Here is a 19,182-nt window from a genome sequence, read left to right as displayed (position 1 = left end):
TTGCGTTTGATCCAATTATAACGAGACACTTGGTTTAAGTCGCCAGTGAAAGTGTTTTCACCCAAATTCACCAACAAAAAAGTCTGTAGTTTTTTAGGGGGACGAGGTAAACTCACACATCGAAAACATTTAACACCATTAAGTATATTCTGTGTCCATACACTACACACAACTATATAATTGACTCGCAATACACACACACGTAATTTTTATAGTCAAACCTAGTCATCATCACCATTCGGTCCAAACGACCGTGAGGTTGGAGGGGCATGAAAGGCCCCATGCCCCCATGGTAGGAGGTTATCCATATGCGTCGCATACCTTTACAACGTCGTCGAGAAATAAGTAAATGTATCCCCACCATACCTCTGATATCTTAGAACGAAAGCCTACGGTAGCCAGACCTTCGTCTTACAAAAGCTGAAATTGTCAACCCATGGGAGCATGGGTCAACAAAAATTACGTTTTACACCGCTTTTGCCCTTGGCTTGCTTGGACCCTAAGTAGGGATCTTTGAGGGATTCCTATTTAGCATGAGCTAACAATCTTTTTAATTTTTGTACTGTAACGAAGATCTAGCCATCTCAAAAATCTTAGTCCAAGTGTAAACATTTATTTTTCTCAGGCCATTGACGTTTTTTGTATTTAGATAAGACTTAAAACATTCATTCAATGAACTATTTTTTTTAAATAATTGACTTCAATCTTAACATAGCCCTTGGAAAGGTCGGCAGGTAAATCCAATTTTAACTTTATTACTGAGGCAGGAAATTTAAAATAAATATTTTTATTTTATGATTAACACATCAAGAATTTTACTATAATTAAATTAAAATAATTTTAAAGGAAACATAACCAGATCTACTTGGCCACATACATTAATTAACTGGAAAGTGAATAAAATAAGAAAATAGTTTAAAACTTTAATATTCAGCAATATATTCTACTGCATGTAATAACTATTTAAAATAACTAGATTTAAAAGAAAACCTGGTTAATGTAGTCTTGTAGCATAATTAAACATTAATAAACCATAACACAATGGTAGTTACGAGTACTTATCTATTAAACTATGAACCAGAAGTTTAACATACAAATAAAAATCAAACTGGGCAGACATAAAAGGTTTAATACAGTGCACAAAACGTTAAAAACAAGCTAAATTTCCTTCCTAATATATTCAAAACAAGCTAAAAACTCCGCAAAATTAGAATGAGCATATTATACAGCTACGCTATACTTTATAATATAATTATTAGTTACAGTCAAAATAGAGACTTCAGCAACTATAAATAAGAACTCTTTTGCACAAACACTTCACTAGATTCACCAGAATCTTTGCGGTCTAGGTCCCCATCTCGGGCCCATGTTCGAAGGCCGCATTCCGTTTCGGGGCCAAAACATCGGGTTGAAACCCGGCGGTCTAGGGTGAGTCCGAGGTCCCCAATTCCTGGGGAACCGTTGGTTCATAAACGGCCTAGGACTGTGATTCCATTCACTGTCCAAAGCGAAGTCTTCGAAGCCCGGCGACGAGTTGCTCCTGTTCAAGGGAACGTTGTCCAAGCTCCGACTCCTCAAATCGTCTTCATAAGCACTATCATCAGAGTTCTCTCTCTCCTCGAACACGAGGTCTTCGTGGAACTCCGGCGGCTTTGGGAACTTCGGCGGATTCTGGAAGTCGGGCTTGTTTGGAAACTTCGGCTGCATTTGGAAAACTGGCGGCTGATTTTTAAACTCCGGTTTGTGTTGGAAATTCGGTTGTTGCTTTTGCAATTCAGGCTTTTGTTGATTCAGTTTTGGGGGCTCCAGCTTCGGGGGTTGGTTTTGGAAATTCGGGGGCATGTTGAACTTGAGCCCGTCGGGCATGTTGTCGAAGGGGTTGGTCAACGGCAGCACCGGCGCGCTGTGCGAGCCCTCCTTTATGATCTCGATGCTGTTTATCTGTATCAAGTTGGAGTTCTTCTTCTCCTTGTGGTGTTCCTTGTCGTCGTCGCCGCCCACCAACACCTTGTTGTTGTTGAAGCTGTGCCGGTGGTGCTCGATTTGATTCTGCCCATACATACCTTCTGGAAAAATAAAACACGTATGAAAACTAGGAACCCGGTTGTTACACGACATTGAAAAGGACAAATATTGTTTAACACATAGTTAAAATTTATTTAAATAATAAAATTCATTGAGATTTTTAAGGCGAAGTTGAATATGAAAACCAAACAGTTGATTATAGCCCTAAAACCGGTATCAATACCGGTTTTAGGGCTATAATCAACCGTTTTGGCTTTAGAAAAATCATCATCATCATCATTAACAGCCGATGGACGTTCACAACTGGATATAGGCCTCTTGCATGGACTTCCAAACAAAACGGTCTCGAGCCGCCAGCATCCAGCGGCTCCCTGCAACCCGCTTGATGTCCTCGGTCCACCTAGTGGGGGGGTCGACCAACACGGCGGTTTCCGGTGCGGGCGCTTTCCAACACCTTGCTTTTCATTTACATTCCAGAAACATCGCCTGACCATGGGGACCGAAGGCAGAAGCATTGCCTGATGGGGAGCGAAAGCAGAAGTAGAAGAGATGAACGCAACGACTGTCTAAGAGTCTCTTTCCTGAGACTCGGATTGTAGGAGATCGGAGTTGCCGGTAGTAATTACGTCTCAAGTTGACACGGAAGACCACAAGTAGAGTAGGAAATGTCGTGCCTGCTTGGTCTATGGTGAATGGATAGTCTGTCTAGAATAGCCTCAATAGCTCAACGGTTAGAGCGGTCGGACTCATCACGGAGGGGTGGTGGTTCGATCCTCGCCCCGTTGGTCTATTGTCGTACCCACTCCTAACGCAGTCTTTCTAGATCCCGACAAGTTAGAGGGGAAATGGAAATATTGGACATATTTTCAAAAAAAAATAATAATAAGGACTTACGTTGGTCCTCATCCTCCGACAGGTCCATGTCGACGCTCTCTACGATGTCCGGCGGCGGCACCATCGGCGGCACTCGGTAATCCTGCAACACAAATCATACCATAAAAAAAATGAGAATAACTGTCATGCACTACGCAACTGTCAATCAACGGGTCAAATGGTTTTGACTGTTCCTTAAGGTTTATTTTTCTGTTCTTAAGGTTTAAATATAATTAATCAATATTCAACATCCTTTTCAGTTCTGAAGTGTTGAAAAAAATGCTAAGTGTTTCATATTATGTCTGCCAATACGCATTGAGCCAGAGCAAGGCTAAGGCAGAATGGGAGGTTACGCCTAAACCTAACCTAACCTAACCTCTCATACTGAGAGGAGACAAATGCGCAATAGTGAGTCGAATATCGGTTGTTAATGATGATGACTGATGAGATCAAGCGGTTGTAGGGAACTGCTGGATACAAGGGGCTTAAAGCCGTGGTATTTGGAAGTACTTACAAGAGGCCTTTGTCCAGAAGTGGACGTCCATTGATGATGATGATGTCAGTATTCAAATGATCAAAAGATTTTGCGTATTCCTTTCTCAAAGACTAGTGAACTCACTTGATCCACGGAGTTGTGTGGGCGAGGCGGCAAAGGCAGCTGATGCGTTAAAGGTATCAGGTTCCTGTGGTCAACATCTGTGGAAGAGAGTCATTTATTATTAAAACTTACTGAGATCAGGAAGTCAGTGAACAGTCAGTCAGTTCAAGAATCGTTTTAAATCATAAAACGTTAAAAAAACTCATTTTACATCCCTATATTTAAAACGGGGATGTTCAAACTAGACATCATCTAGGGTCATATAAACAAATGGACAAAAGATATTGTTAAAGGTACCAGGTTCCTGTGGTCATCTGTGGCAGAGAGTAATTTATTATTAAAAGTTACTGAGATCAGGAACTCCGTGTACAATTCAAGAATCGTTTCAAATCATTAAACGTTTAAAAATGCAACTTTACATCCCTATATCTAGAACGGTGCTATCCAAACTAGACATCATCTAGGGTCATAAATCAAATGCAAAAATATAGAGCCTTTTATTTAAAAACAATAAAAGATTCCAAAGATAAATAATAACAGCGTGCACAATACTGTCCAGTACAATTGACAAAATATTACTATTTCTAAAACAACAACATCAAGATAAATATTTATTTTAATGATATTTAAAAAATATCAAAAAATACAAATTACGCAAAATATAAAAAGCGTAAAGCGTTAAGTATGCTAAAATAAAATTTAAAAAAATGTAACACAAAATATTATAGTTTACATAAAAGCTATACCTAAGGTTAAATAAATATAATAGTACGTACAAGAATAATAAGATCAAGATATCTTGAATTTTTTAACTATTTTCTGAATGTCATCAATTCTGAGAACTTCTGCTTGCATTATCTTTGAAACCAATGACTGTGTTTAAGTATATAAAGTCAAAGTCATAGTCAGAGTCAAAGTTGGGGCTGGTAATCATTTAATATGGTTTGTAAAATTTTTATCTAAAAACTAAAGTCTGAAGTCGGTTTTGATGTAGTTTACGCAATTTGCAGATGGCAGATATGGTGTATAGCGTGACTCGAGTAAAAGTCGCGAGCAAAAGCTACTAAACGATATATTTCATAAATTAATTTGACGCCAGTCACCACTTACCGTCAAGGGGTCCGTCTGCCTGTCTGATGTCTTTCAAAATACAAACAAAATCAGTATTACAATCCTAGCTTTTAAATAAAAAAAGGAACTCAGGCGTTCGCAAAAACCGTGGTTTTTTTACAACATATAGCAAGCACAGCACATGTATAAACACAGAGTTTATTGTTATTTTTTTTCTTTTCAGTAAATGTTTCAACTATTTATTTTGAAAACTATTGAATTCACACAGGCGTGTTTATTCACTGCGAAAAGGAGTCCATTTCAGTTTACTCCTACTTTCCGGAATACACCTGTTCCGATCACCAACAGTATTGAGCTTCTAGGTATTACAATATCGTCCAAGGAGAATGCATTGAGTCCAAAGCAGAAACAGCTGGTAAGAAGCTCGGTATCCTATATGAGGTGAAGCGCTACTTCACGAGGGAACAGCTTCTTACTCTTTACCAAGCTCAGGTTCGTTCGTGCATGGAGTACTGCTCCCATTTATGGGATGGATCAGCCAAATACCAGCTTGCTGCTCTGGACTCGGTGGATCGCCGAGCTAGAAGGCTCATCGGTAACGAGGCGCTAACAAATGCGAAATTGCAATAATTGGAGCATCGCCGAAAAGTTGCCTGTCTGTCGGTGTTCTACAGGATTTATTTCGGAGAGTGCGCTCAGGAACTTTTCGATCTAGTTCCCTCTTCACCTTTTTACCATAGAACTGCCAGGCATCGCAGAGATCTGCATCCATACATAGTTGATGTCCCCTGGACGCGTACGAAGCGTTTCGGTTCTTCGTTCCTGATCCCCACTGCGAAATTATGGAATGCCCTTCCAGCTTCCGTTTTCCCTACCACCTACAACATGGGTATATTCAAGTCAAGAGTGAATAGGCATTTTCTAGGCAAGCGCGTTGCACCTTAGGCTGCATCGTCGCTTACTGTCAAGCATGATTGCTGCCAAGCGCTAGCCTATATAATGTAAAAAAAAAATAGTAGACTGTTATACAAGGGGCTAAAAAGACCCATTATATACGAGGTATTTTTAGCTAAATAGAAACCGTGTTCATAAGGGTTTAGCCCCACGTGTTACACTCTGATTTTCACTACGATTGCGAGAAAATAAAATAGATTAGTACAATATTCAATGATTTATTTTAATTGAAAATTAAATGTACAAACTCTACAATTTTGGATATTAAGAGAGATGCTTTTACCTGGTAACATAATTTCCGACTACTGTGAAGATGAATAATGAGTATGTGAGGTAAACGTGGGAGATAATAGTTTAAAAAACTCCTTTCGTAAGTGAATCCCTTCGTTATTATTTTCTCCACTTTACCTAGGTAGGTATTTAAGTAAATGCGTCTCTACTTTGATGGTAACAGATTAAAAATTTTATTCATCTCCAAATTAGGATCACCATTCTCACTAGATGAAGACAACAATAACAATTAATGTTGAAAAATATGTAAGTTACGGTCACAAATTTACAATGAATTTCCTAAAAAAATGAAGTGTGTATTATTTTTTATTATTAGTTTTTTAAATTCTCGCTTTTTAATTTTATTTTTCTTTCACTTAATAAAAAGACAAAGGTATTACACCGTACAGGACGTTCCATGTCTTCAAATCTCGCTCTATTCGCAACTCAATAAAAATTAAATAAAAAAATGAACGCATTCCACAGACAAGTACGCTGCATTTCATTCCAATTTAAAGTTTTTTATTTATTTTCAAAACAATCAGGGCCTTACCTATAATGATTCTATTTTCGAATAAAACCCCCTAGAGGCTGAAATGCTTGTTTAGTCCCGCTGTGGAGTGGTAATATGACAGTGTTTTTGAGCAAGAGTAGTGAAAATTTAATTATTGTGATTTGATAATTTTAAAGATGAACGGATTTATCGATTCTAAAAGGGATACTTTAGGGTAAGTCGGCTAAATTTGCCACGGAACATAAGTCCAACGTTTGCATAACGTTAGCTTAGTAAATAAGCATCGACTCAGAAGATTAACCTAACTTTTGCACAATATTGGCTTAGTGAACAAGCCCTACATGTGAAAACATTGGCTCCGAACATTTGCCCAACTTCGGGCAAATTTGCCCGAAGTTGGGCAAAAACTGCTCTCACCTTGGTGCTGTGTATGTCGAAGAGACGGCGCGGGCGGAGGCGGCGGCAGCGTTGGCAACATTCTGTGATCCACGTCTTCTATATCTAAACACAAAGTATATTTTGTCCAATCCAAAAGCCTGTTTTACACAACTTCCCAAAAAAAGAGTTTGTTTTCAGGTTTCACAGGTTGCATGCACAGAATATAATATTTTCAATAAAGTATGCTAGTGTTTCTTAAGTCGTAACCCATAAGGAAATAACACTGTAATATCACTTACGCCTTTGGCAACCTTACATAGGGTAAGGTTGCTAAAGGTTGCTTTATCCTAATCTTGACATCTATATACAGGTTACTCGGGAATATTTCCCATGACTCCAAGGTGTTGATAAGTCCAACTAAAGGAGCCGAACCACATATCTAATATTTTTTTAACTAAAAAATAAAAACTTTTCATGTTTTCATACAAAGTAAATCAAATATTTCCGACTGTCCGTGTAACACACGCCTTTATCTATCCTTGCATTTTATAATACGTAAAACTTGGCTACGTCATAATTATAAGGATGCGTATAACGGACACAATTTAAGATCTATTTACAAAAGAAATATTTTTTACCTTGAACTTATACATTTTCTTTAGGTATTATTAATTAATTTTCCTTAAAGAACACAACCCCAGAGTTGTGGGAAATACTCCCGAGCATCCTGTATATTTAACAAAGTAATTTTCCAAATTCTTGTTTTAAAGTACATAATGGGTTCTCACCATTAGAACAATAAATAGGTTTGTATTGAGTCCCTAGAGAAGGCAGTGCATTTTTACATCAATGAAGTACACGTTACTGCATATAACATCTAAACCTTCAATACTTATCTAACTTGACACATTAGTTAACTACTTATGGCAACACACTTTAGTTCATTATACTAAATTACCAGTATTGGAGGAAGAATTTCCCATTTTGTACAATTTGTACCTGTAGTGCACGCCACTAATAGTAATGATAAACGATAGCCAGCATTAAATGAAATTATGAAAGTAAAATTTATAGCACCGGCACATTCTGAAATATTTTTTTGGTTTTTAAATATCACTGTATTTTTACAAAGGCACACACCAACAAAGGCATCCTTCCACAAAACAACGGGATATTTTAGGTTTTCAAGATCATTGTTTTTGAAAAGAGACAATATTCCTTTAACAAAACTATGGGAAAGAATGTAAAGGTGGGTACAGATTGGTGCAAATGCAACATGCAATGCAACATGCAATGCAAGAATTTGACGTCCACATTGCTGCAATGTATCACGAATGCTCGTGATTTGGACGCCTAGCGCGCACGAACTGCGCCTGGGTCGCGCACGCTCTGAGCGTTACAACTCGTGCGCGGTTCGATCCGAGATTTGTCGGTTTTTGGTACGAACACAAAGGGGCGCCCAGTGTGCGCAGGACTGAGCCAACTGATTCGTAGTCAATGCGCGTACCGCGCGCGCCACACGTCCAAGGCAGCAGGGAACATGCAATGTAAGGCAGAATATTACATTACATGTTGCATTGCACCAATCTGTACCCACCTTAACGTAAAGGCAATAAGTAAGTAGCACTTACGTCCCAACAGCGGCAGTACGGGAGGCGGCGGCGGCGGCGGTAGAATACCGCGATGGTCGACGTCCGCTATCGGGGGATCCTGATAAAACGAACAAGAATGTTATTGAAACGGGTACATACCACGATAAAACGACGAGACTTTTATTGTCGATATTTCGACCCAGTTGCATGGATCGTGGTCACGACGGGACTGAAGTTGCGAGATGAGAAGTGAAATCAGCTGTTAGGGGCAGAATCGATCTACCCTCTTTCTTGATCTTTTTCTTTTTTCAACAACCTCGCGTTTTTGGCTGTTTAGGCAAACCACACTCACGACATCGCTTTTGTTATTATGCGTATCGCCCGCGCCCTCTTAAAATCATTAAACGAATAAGAGTTTTTAAGAATATTTGTCATATTTTTACAAGTTCCTCGATAACAGGTGGTATTAACATTCATTATTTATGTTATTGTAGAGGGGAAGTGTCAATGTTGGTATAAGAGGGTATTTGATGACTTAAGCTCAGTTGTTTGTGAGTCAGCGTAGACACGGCCACGCTGCCGGTCGCGTTAGTGATTTTGAGCAATAATGTTTTATGTTGTAAATATTGTTTATCAGAAATTGTTTAGTGTAGGCATGGAGAACATGTCGGGCAAGGAAGGTGAATGTTGGCTACTCGGAAGGGATCCCTTAAACCTACACCCAAGGTCCCAAGTCCTGGGACCTGCTCGAGGTGTTTCCTCTACCACAAAATAATGGTTCTATTGCGGTCGCTGATACCCTTCACGTCACAATATATTTAAATATGACCAATATTCTCGTTCCCCTCCAACTAGTCGGGAAAGACTGTATTAGGAGTGGGTACGACAATAGACCAACGGGGCGAGGATCGAATTACCACCGTCGGTGATGAGTTCTCTCTACCTTTGAGCTATTGAGTCTCTAATATCTAGGCTGAGTTGCATTATCACAGTACTTGTTGCCACTTTCCACGCAATTTCGTGCAAGTTTCCTCAAACAATAAGCAAAGTGAAGAGAAATATAGACAAAATTTCGTCCAATGGCGTCGGAGTTGTCCCAAACCCATCTCTTTCGTACCAACACAATGAAACTGTATGAATTTTCATCTAATTACGATAAAAGATTTTTAATAGATTTAAAAATTTTTTAATCTCATTTATTTTGCAAATATCCAGACTATCTTTGCTTTTTATGTACAAATTAGTTAACATTAAACGTATTTACCCGAATGTATCATAAAAATCAATATATTCAAACCTAGTCATCATCCTCATTGTTAATGATCAAACTAAGGGTGCGGCTCACCTGCGGGCGTGGCTCCAGCAGCGGCGGCGGCACAGGGTGCGGTGCGATAAGCGGCGCGGGCGGCGAGGCGGGCGGCTCCGCGAACACGCTGCGCGGGTTCACCATCGGAGGGATGTGGCTCGGCGTGACGGGCTACACACGTAATGCGTCAACAACTAGGACCCTAGTGGACCCTTACGTGGACCCCGGAAAACCATACAACTTTTTCATTGTTCTGAGAACTACTAGTACATTGTTTGTGGAGTGGTTAAAAGAAAAAGTGCCTGATCGACTCTTTGGTAGTCGTTATCGCAGAAATCTTAATAACAACGCAATATAAATGGCGAATATATAAGATCTTGTCGCCGCGCAGGTGACATATTATTATACCAAATGAAAAAAATCTCTGCAACCGCCTGTATTGTAACTTTTAACTCCATTGCGAGTATGATCCATAACATGTAGTGACTTCTAGATATTAATTTTTTTTATACAGTCAGAGTGATCTAAAAAGTGACGTCACCAAACATAGGACAACCCCCCTGCGCTTTGTAACATAAATCATACTTCGTCTATCACGTCCCCGGCATGATATAAAACACACTTCGTCTATTCCTTCCCCTGCTTGACACAAAACATACTTCGTCTATTCCTTCCCCTGCATGACACAAAACATACTTCGTCTATTCCTTCACCTGCATGACACAAAACATACTTCGTCTATTATAACTTACCGGTGGTACACTCCAAGACGCAGTGGACCACTGATTACTCGTTAAGGCTTCAGGTAGATAAGGCGCTTCCGGTTCGTCGGGGACTAAAAAAAGTGATAAAAATAGTATGCTTCAAGTTTAAATGAGAAAAAAATTTAAATCCTATCCAGTATTATGATTAGCTTGAATCCAGACCAAACATTAAAGAATGCTTATATCTACTAGCAGACGCCACGCGGTTTCGCCTGCGTGGTTCCCGTTTCCGTAGGTATACTGGGATAAAATATAGCCTATAGCACTCGGGGTTAGGGTAGCTTCCTAACAGTGAAAGAATTTTTCAAATCGGTTCAGTAGTTCCAGAGCCTATTTAAAACATACAAACAATCAAACAACCTGCTTAATCCAACCCTGTCGCAAAATCCAAAATAATATTAAAGGTAAAGTTTGTCGTGATGTGTAGAGGTAATCTCTGGATGTGAGTTTCATCGGCATAGGTTTCACGGGCACGGAAACTACACGAGTGATGCCGCGGGGCGTCGGCTATAATAAATAGTTAGATGATTTGACAATGCAATGAACCAAAGGTTGATACTCACTGACAATAGTCTCCATAGTGCCGTAGAAAGACGTGGGCGGCGGGGGGTTCCCCGTGCTGTCGGGCGTCAGCAAGTCGAGCCCGGGCAGCGCGTCTTGAGACTTCTGAGATATGCTCACCGCTAGAACAAATCATTTTCAATTACGAACTGACAACCCACTGTGTTACACTTTTTGCTAGTACAATAGGCTTAAGGGGCATAGCCTGGCAAGAAAAAGTAGAAATTAATAGATGCACCACTATCGCCAATATGGCAACAAGAATACGAGAAACAACATAACAACATAACCTTCAAAGCCGACAGAATAATCACTTTTAACAGCAAATACACTAACATCTGACAAGTTAAATAGTATTTTAAGAGGGAAAAAAAATTAGTTCCGTTTCTACACTTTTTTGCCAAGCTGTGCATCATATCTAGAGACGAGAAAAAATATCGTCATATAGCGGTGCAATTGATATCGCTCTTTTCTTGCGCACGACGACATAATAGCGGCGAAATCAAAAATATTGCTTGCACTTGCACAAAAACGAATTTGTGCTGTCACCTTCTTACTAAATCCAAATTAAAAAACATCTAAAGTATACTTGTTCCATATATAATAACTATTTCAAGAACTAAAAATATTAAGACACTTTTACAATAACATTACTAACAATCAATAAATATACCTATTACAATGGTAAACATGTGACTTTCAGATCAAAACTTTTTCTCCTTCTCCTAAAACTGGTTGAGATGTCATTCGATTCGGAATCACATGTAGTTTTGAAAAAATTGGAGGGCCGCTCGTAAAAAATGCAAGAATTATAAGCAATTAACTAAAAATAAAAAAAGGTTTTTTTTTACTCTCATAGTTACTTAATCATAGTTTTAGGAGGAGAAAAAGTTTTGACCTAAAAAGCACATATTTACCAGTGTACGATACAAGTCGCCACAAACACAAATAAAAAAACCAATACAACAAAATGCTATTAATCTATAGTCATGTTGTACAACGTCACATGATGTCTCAACATGTCATGTCTTGTCATGCCCTGTCATGTCATATCATGCCATGCTAAGCATGCTGTAACTACTTTTGAACGTTACTTCATATACGAAAAGCAAAAACAATAGGGGAAATAAATTCTAATAACTTCTATTGTACCTGAGTTATTTTCAGAAGACGTAGAGTTATTGTCAAGGGGCTCAAAACTGTTCAAGATATCGCTTATGTCAAAATCTTGTTTGTCACTCGGCCTGCTGTTTATTACTTCGATTCTATTTGCTGTAAATCAATAAAATCAACGCTTTACAAACTCTACTCGCTTTACTCCTAACAAGTCAGCCCGCTTCCATCTTGGATTACATCATCACTTAGCACCAGGTGAGATTGTAGTGAGGGGCTAACTTGAAAAAGAATGTAAATTTTTAATTTTAATCTTAATACAGCATGTTTATTAGTACGTATGCAATACAGATACTTCCGATCTTTCGGAGATTTTTTAAGACTTGGATTTTTTATCATTTTAATAGCATTGGCAAAGCATCAATAAAACAAATATCATTTTAACCTGATTATTCAGTAATTTGAGAAAAATAAAAACATCTGCAACTAATACAAATTCCCCAAGAGATAGTTATCAGAAAATGCTATACTATAAATACTTTATACAATTTGCATTTCATGATAATTCAAAAACAAGACAAGTAGAAATTGGATGAACTAATCATATGCTTGAATTTCAACGCGCAAAAATTCAAATAAGAAACTAAAAAAAATAACACGATAAATAAACAATAAAAAACTCACAACTAATCATACTTCTAATGAAATAAGTATCATACTAACTAAAATATACATGATAAAATGCTTTTAAAAATCAGCTTTTTCCCATCCTTAAATTGAAATTTAAATTTTAAGTATTATTTGATTCTGGTCTGCCCCTGTCATTGCGGTTTTAAAGACTTTGTTGTTTTAGAAACATGTATGGGCATAATAGTTTAAGCATTGACTGACTAAAGAAACTATTAGAACAAAATAAGAACTACAGTATTTGCGGCGCTTGCATTTCTTTTGAGCCCCTGATAGTCAGATGAAAATTTTCATAATAGTGTATCATAAATATTTCAAGCATTTGAAGATCAAAAATACTCTCTACTTTAAATATCGAAACTTCTTGTTAGTTAATGATGATCCCAAACACCATAACGAAGATCTATTTGCTTGACTGTAGTTTAAGTTACTAGAGATTGTCAAACTTAAAAATGATCTGCCCTTTACCTAAACAAAATAAACAAATACTGTTTTTTTTTTATTCTTTACAAGTTAGCCCTTGATTACAATCTCTCCTGATGGTAAGTGATGATGCAGTCTAAGATAGAAGTGGGCTAACTTGTTAGGAGGAGGATGAAAATCCACATTCCTTTCGGTTTCTACACGACATCGTACCGGAACGCTAAATCACTTGGCGGTACGTCTTTGTCGGTAGGGTGGTAACTAGCCATGGCCGAAGCCTCCCACCAGCCAGACCTGGACCAATTAAGAAAACCTCAATCGAACCCAGGACCTCCGTCTTGTAAATCCACCGCGCATACCACTGCGCCACGGAGGCCGTCAAATTACTTGTAATTCAAATACATAATTGTTTGATTTACATTTGTTAGCAAATCTAAATATTTGTCCTATTAAGTCATGATACGTCGGTACAGTGACACGTATCATGTCAGGATACAGACCTTAACAACTGTAAATAATAAATTGAGACATTGTCATGATACAAGGTCTAAAGCTCTCACTTTCTCATATTCGAAAGTTGTTCCTTCGCTATCGCAAAAGTAACAAGTGCCAAGGTAGGGAAGTATAATGTATTGATATTCTGTTGTATTGATATTCTTTTCTTTGATTCTTTGTATTGATGTATAATACAAAGTGATTGCAGTGAGGTGTAATATATCTCTCGTATTGATGAATACATAATATTGAAGATCAACAGTGAATATTATTTCAAAATCCCTTCTGAACTTAGCACAATACATACGTATTTTGTATTTCAATTACTAATCCTTGAAATGTAATTTGAAAATAGTATTTCAATTACCTGTCACTAATATATCTTGCATTTAGTATTTTAAATTGCACATTCAGCCAATATTAATAAGAAAATCACGGTTAATGAAAGGGCTTTCAGTTTTAAATAAGAAAATCTCTAGTTTTATTTAATATAAACTAAAATTAAATAAAATTAAACTTACCACTACTCAAGTCCAGATCGAGGGTATCATTAAACATTGCGAGAGGATTGTCAGAGGTGAGGAAAGACGACAGGCCGAGGTTATACAGTGAGCCGTCCGACAGGGATGTGTTGAATGTCTGGTCTATATTGTATGCTACTGAAACAAACCATTATGGTAAAACATAAACAAAGCCAACAATTATAAAAATTGAAAAAAAAAAACATTATTTTATTCTCTACAAGTAAGTCCTTGATTACAATCTCAACTGATGGTAAGTGATGATGCAATCTAAGATGGACGCGGGCTAATTTGTTAGAAGGTGATGAAAATCTACACCGCTTTCGCTTTCTACCGACATCATACTGGAACGCTAAATAGCTTGGCGGTACGCCTCCCTCCAGGCAGTCCTGGACTAATTAAGAAAACCTCAATCGGCCCAGCCGGGAATCGAATCAAAGACCTCCTGTAAATCCACCGCGCATCCCTCTGCGCCACGGAGGCCGTCAAATATGGGATATGTTTGTGTATTCTGCAGTCATATGCCTTTAGTTGGTTATTCAATAGCAAATAAATAAATTCCCTAAATACAGCCTCAGTAGCCGATATTTGTGGGTGGTGGAAATAACTCCTGTACGCTTGGCACGCGTCATTGACATTTATACCCAGTCGAGAGAGAGATATTGTCGACTAATAGCGGAAGAAAAGAGCGCACATCCCTGGCCTACCTGTCGTTAGCTATATAAATCACAGTAAATTTTTAAAATACTCCACCAGACTCTTCCCGTGAAGACAAAATTACAGTTGACCAATAACAAAACAAACCAGATCTCTCTTTTGTGCTCTGGTAATGAAAGAGATAGTGATATTTCCGGTTCGGCGCAATTACTTAACAATATCTCATTTTGCCTTAATGAGATATGTCTTGGTGAGCATCGTAGACCTACGTAACAAACAACACTTCATACCATCATCTTCTGTTGACTCAGTTTGTGTAGGTAAATCCAGGTCCTCATCAGGGCCCGGTGAGGGGACATCCTCGTCTCTCTGTGGAGGCGAGGGCGCCGCACTCGGCAGCGTCGGTATTAACTCATCCAGTTTCCTTTTCAATGCCCTTACTCGGGATCCAAAGTTTTTGTATGCCTTGAACAAAAATATGGGATCCATAATCAACTTTATCAGGATCATATTATTATTTTTACATTTTTACATCATCTTTAATTTGTCCACAACAGGGACAAGCTAAGATTGACCATACAGCTTGCCTTGTACAATATTTTTTGAAGATTTATATTTTTGTTAGTTTTCTTGTTTGTTAGGCTTGTTGGTAACAGGAAAAAAATAATAGAAAAAGAAACTAATTCAGCTTCAAATGTTGCTACACTGCTTTGGTACACCAGCAAACATTTTGCCTTAGAGGAGTGATTTTAATGAGATCCTTATTTATACATCATATTATCATCTCCATATACTTTTATACAGGGATATACCTGAATTCTCTGGGCCGACGTTGTGGGGCGGTGGCCATTCCTCTTAAAAAAAGTTTAAATATAAATTATACTCACATATGCCACAACTTTGACTTCACCTCTCTGTGTAGAATAGTACTGGTTTGCTGAGCTAAGTAAGGCCAGCAATGCTTCCCTCGCTACTATCTCCCTCTGTAAAGCCTGAGTATATTTCTCCACACATGATATACCTTCGTTTAGTTCTTTTTCCACATCTTCTTTATGTCCTCTATCTGTTAACAAGTCAATAATTAAAAAAATTAATTACCCGACTGCCTAACGTGCTGGCACCTAGTCACCTGCCTCGCGTTTTTTGTAAGCAATTAAAAAATAACATTTTCTAATGGTAAATTTTTTTTTAATATGGCAATGATATACCATTTAGAACTTCTTTTAATGAGCCTTTAAATTTGATACCAATATCGCAAAAATATGAGCATGAGGCTCCTCTCAGAATGAGATGGGTTAGGCCAATAGTCCAGACTTCACGCATATAGGGAATTAAGAAAATACTCAGGTATGCAGGTTTGCTCACAACGTTTTTTTTCACACTTTGAGACACAATATGATATTTACTTTCTTATACCTTTAAAAAAAAATCTTCACACAATATTTAACAAATTATAAATACCTTTCATACTGGCGCACAGCGCATCAGCGTCTGACAAATCTAAATGATTATCATACACATATTTCAATTTCAACTGTGTGTCTGCTTCTAAAACTGTACATTGTTTTATTTTGTTTACTAGCTGCTGTGGCTGGAATTTAAAAGTAGAAATTTATGTTAAGCTATTTTTACCGACTGCCAAAAGTTACTCAATGCTATTTGACACTTATTTTTGCTAAGACCGGCAGAACTTCTGATTCTCAATTTATTGGGTAGGTAGCATTTATACTACAGCCTTTCTTGACGAGTACTGTTTAACAACAAAGACATTAGAAAAGCAGGTAGAAAACACATATCATTTCACAACTTATTTATTTTAAATTTTGTATGGTTTGCTTATAAAATGTTTTATGAAATATATTTACCATGTCTAATTGTTCCAAGCTAATTAACCAAATGTATATTCATTAATTTAAGAATTAGTTAATTATAATTATTATTAGGTGTGAAATGACTAGTGATGTATACCCTCATTTTTAATTTGTTTGTTGGTAAACAGTACTCATCAAGAAAGACTGTAGTATAGTCAACTAATTTAATCTATTTTTTAGTCAAACCAATAAGGGCATTCAATTACAAGGGCTGTTTCAATTATAAATATACACTACATTATAATTATAAGAGCTGTCTGACAGCAATATACTTGCAAGAATCTAACAAAATATTTACTCAGCGGCACAATTATCCATGCTCTTTAATATGGCGTGAGTATAATAAAGTGGGCGGATAATTGTGCCTCTGAGTGTATTATCAAGGACTTCTTAAAAGTACAATACTTATTATATATTTCATATTTGTAAAAATAGTGTAATCAGACAAACAATTAGTGTATCTATATATTAGAAAAAAGAAAAAGTTTTTGAGTTGTAATCTCTGAATCTACTGAATCAATTTTGATAGTTCTTTTACCAATGGAAATCCATATTTTTAATGAGTGTCATAGGCTAAATTTCATCCCTTTATTCTCACAAGAACAGGAACTACACAGGTACTACAGGGCATCTACTAGTATTTATGTGTATACATGCATAGACTGCCTACCTGAAAATCCAATGGGTCATCATCAGTCTTTTTAATGGCTCCAGCACTAAGCAACCCTGTAAGATCTGACAGAAACTCATCATCATAAACAGATCTCTGCTCCCATATCTTGAAAATACGTAGAATCTTAGCCCTGACTTTCTCATCTCTAAAATTAAGAAAAATGTTTATTTATAACACTTTAAAATGACAATATAATTGTACACAAAACAAATATGTTGATAGTTTAGAAAAACAAAAATGTGAAATTTCACAAACCTTCACAATAGCAGCCAAGAAACAGTTACATGAAGTGTAAGTAGTGTAGAAAGAAACATTGCTTCTTTTTGTGCAACCTTACTGTGCTGTTCAATTAAATGAACAATGAATAACAAATGTATTGATGGGCATCAAACCTAGGACCACCATCTTGTAAATATACCACTGTGCCTCTGAGGCCGTCATAACAGCCTAAGTGGCTGCAGATCAGACAAGGTCCTGGGTTGAACGCCAGGGTGGAATGGTTGGACTATTTAATATTTAGCTTTTCTAGAATTCTCACTATAGAGTTCGCAAGTATGTAGTATCAAACCCCATGCCTCAGAGATTGTCAACGTGGTTCCAGTCAGTATTATTAGCATCTGAATGTGGTTGTTACAGTAAAAATATAAAACTGAAGCCCACCAATCTGCATTGTAGCTGAGTGGTAGGCCTGAGTTCCATACCTCCTCTCCTTAGATGAAGGAAGCGTGGTCATGTAGTGGGCCATCATCATAGTAGGCTATGAATGATGAAGGAACCATTACAAAGTAATGCCTGCATGCAATTAACTAATTTGATTTAGCTTACCTGACAAGTGGAGTTGCTTTTTGTAAATTATGGCCCCAACTCTCCACAAACTCGTAATTCTTTCTCTTACTATACTGAATAACATCATTTGCTAAGTAGAATAGGACTAAACGCTGTTCAACCTTTACTCTTTTGAGAACATTTAACCAACTAGAAACTATCTTCTTATGATGTAGCCGCTGCTTTAAACACCAAGATGATAGAGATTGTATACTCTCTTGGGTGTCTTTTAACTGTGAAAGCTTCTTTTCAAATACTAGAGTGTTGAATTCTTCAGTTTCTCCCATTGTTGACTATTTTTGTGAGTCAATACATCTCTTTATTTTCTAGCGTTGCATACACTTTATTTACGAATTGATATTCTTTCATAACACTAAAACGGATACTATTTACAGGTAATTAATATCCGCTCCCAAAGTAAGTTCACAGAAATCTGATAATAAAGATATCAGTAAAACCGCGTTTGGTATTTTGGTTTCAAGACTGACAAAGTGTACATTATTTTAAATAGAATAATATTCACACCAATGTCACACCAATAATTATTATCTATACAGAAACAATTTAACGAGTTCTTGAGTAAATTTTCATTAGATATTTTCAAACAATACAGAAATAAACAGCTTCATTGGGCAAAAATGCCTATATTTTTAATACAACAACCGCCATTTTCTGCAAATTACAACATGCTGTCAATTGTCAAATAGTACTACAGATTATGTACATGTATATGTATTATCTATGGGTATGGACTAAATTTTTATTTCTTTTTCTATCGCATCCACAGAAAACATACTATTTGTGGTCAATTGTCATCTGTCAGTGTCAGGGTTCCCAACTTAGGGGTTTTCCCCCCAGATTTAGGGGGCAAATAAGTGAAATGGGATTTTTTTAGGGGTCTGAAATTTTTAGGGGTATTTTCAGGGATTTTTTGACTCTTTAATATTTTTAAATTGATGATAATTTTAATATTTCTTTCTTGGCCTAGCGACTTATAACTACATATAATAC

General features: G+C 37.2%; 1 protein-coding gene across 4 annotated transcripts; it reads right to left on the bottom strand.

Annotated features, from left to right (window-relative positions):
* Window positions 1-910: 910 nt before the first annotated feature.
* Window positions 911-18,868, bottom strand: LOC112045618 (uncharacterized). Of its 4 annotated transcripts, none has more exons than XM_024081886.2 (15): window positions 18,172-18,868; window positions 17,344-17,491; window positions 16,264-16,393; window positions 15,690-15,865; window positions 15,093-15,267; window positions 14,146-14,283; window positions 12,059-12,178; window positions 10,909-11,028; window positions 10,334-10,416; window positions 9,621-9,752; window positions 8,315-8,393; window positions 6,723-6,806; window positions 3,518-3,594; window positions 2,920-3,001; window positions 911-2,066 (listed from the first exon to the last, which is right to left on the bottom strand). In XM_024081886.2, the coding sequence occupies exons 1-15, from the start codon at window positions 18,456-18,458 to the stop codon at window positions 1,327-1,329; spliced, it is 2,571 nt and encodes an 856-aa protein (XP_023937654.1). In that variant the 5' UTR covers window positions 18,459-18,868; the 3' UTR covers window positions 911-1,326. The 4 variants fall into 4 exon arrangements, with proteins under 4 accessions (XP_023937654.1, XP_023937669.1, XP_023937662.1 ...); XM_024081901.2 differs by having other exon boundaries at window positions 911-2,063; XM_024081894.2 differs by having other exon boundaries at window positions 14,146-14,280.
* Between the last annotated feature and the right edge of the window lie 314 nt (window positions 18,869-19,182).

This window comes from Bicyclus anynana, chromosome 2 (genome assembly GCF_947172395.1).
Source record: "Bicyclus anynana chromosome 2, ilBicAnyn1.1, whole genome shotgun sequence".
NCBI lineage: Eukaryota > Metazoa > Arthropoda > Insecta > Lepidoptera > Nymphalidae > Bicyclus > Bicyclus anynana.
This window is presented reverse-complemented; position numbering and strand designations above follow the sequence as displayed.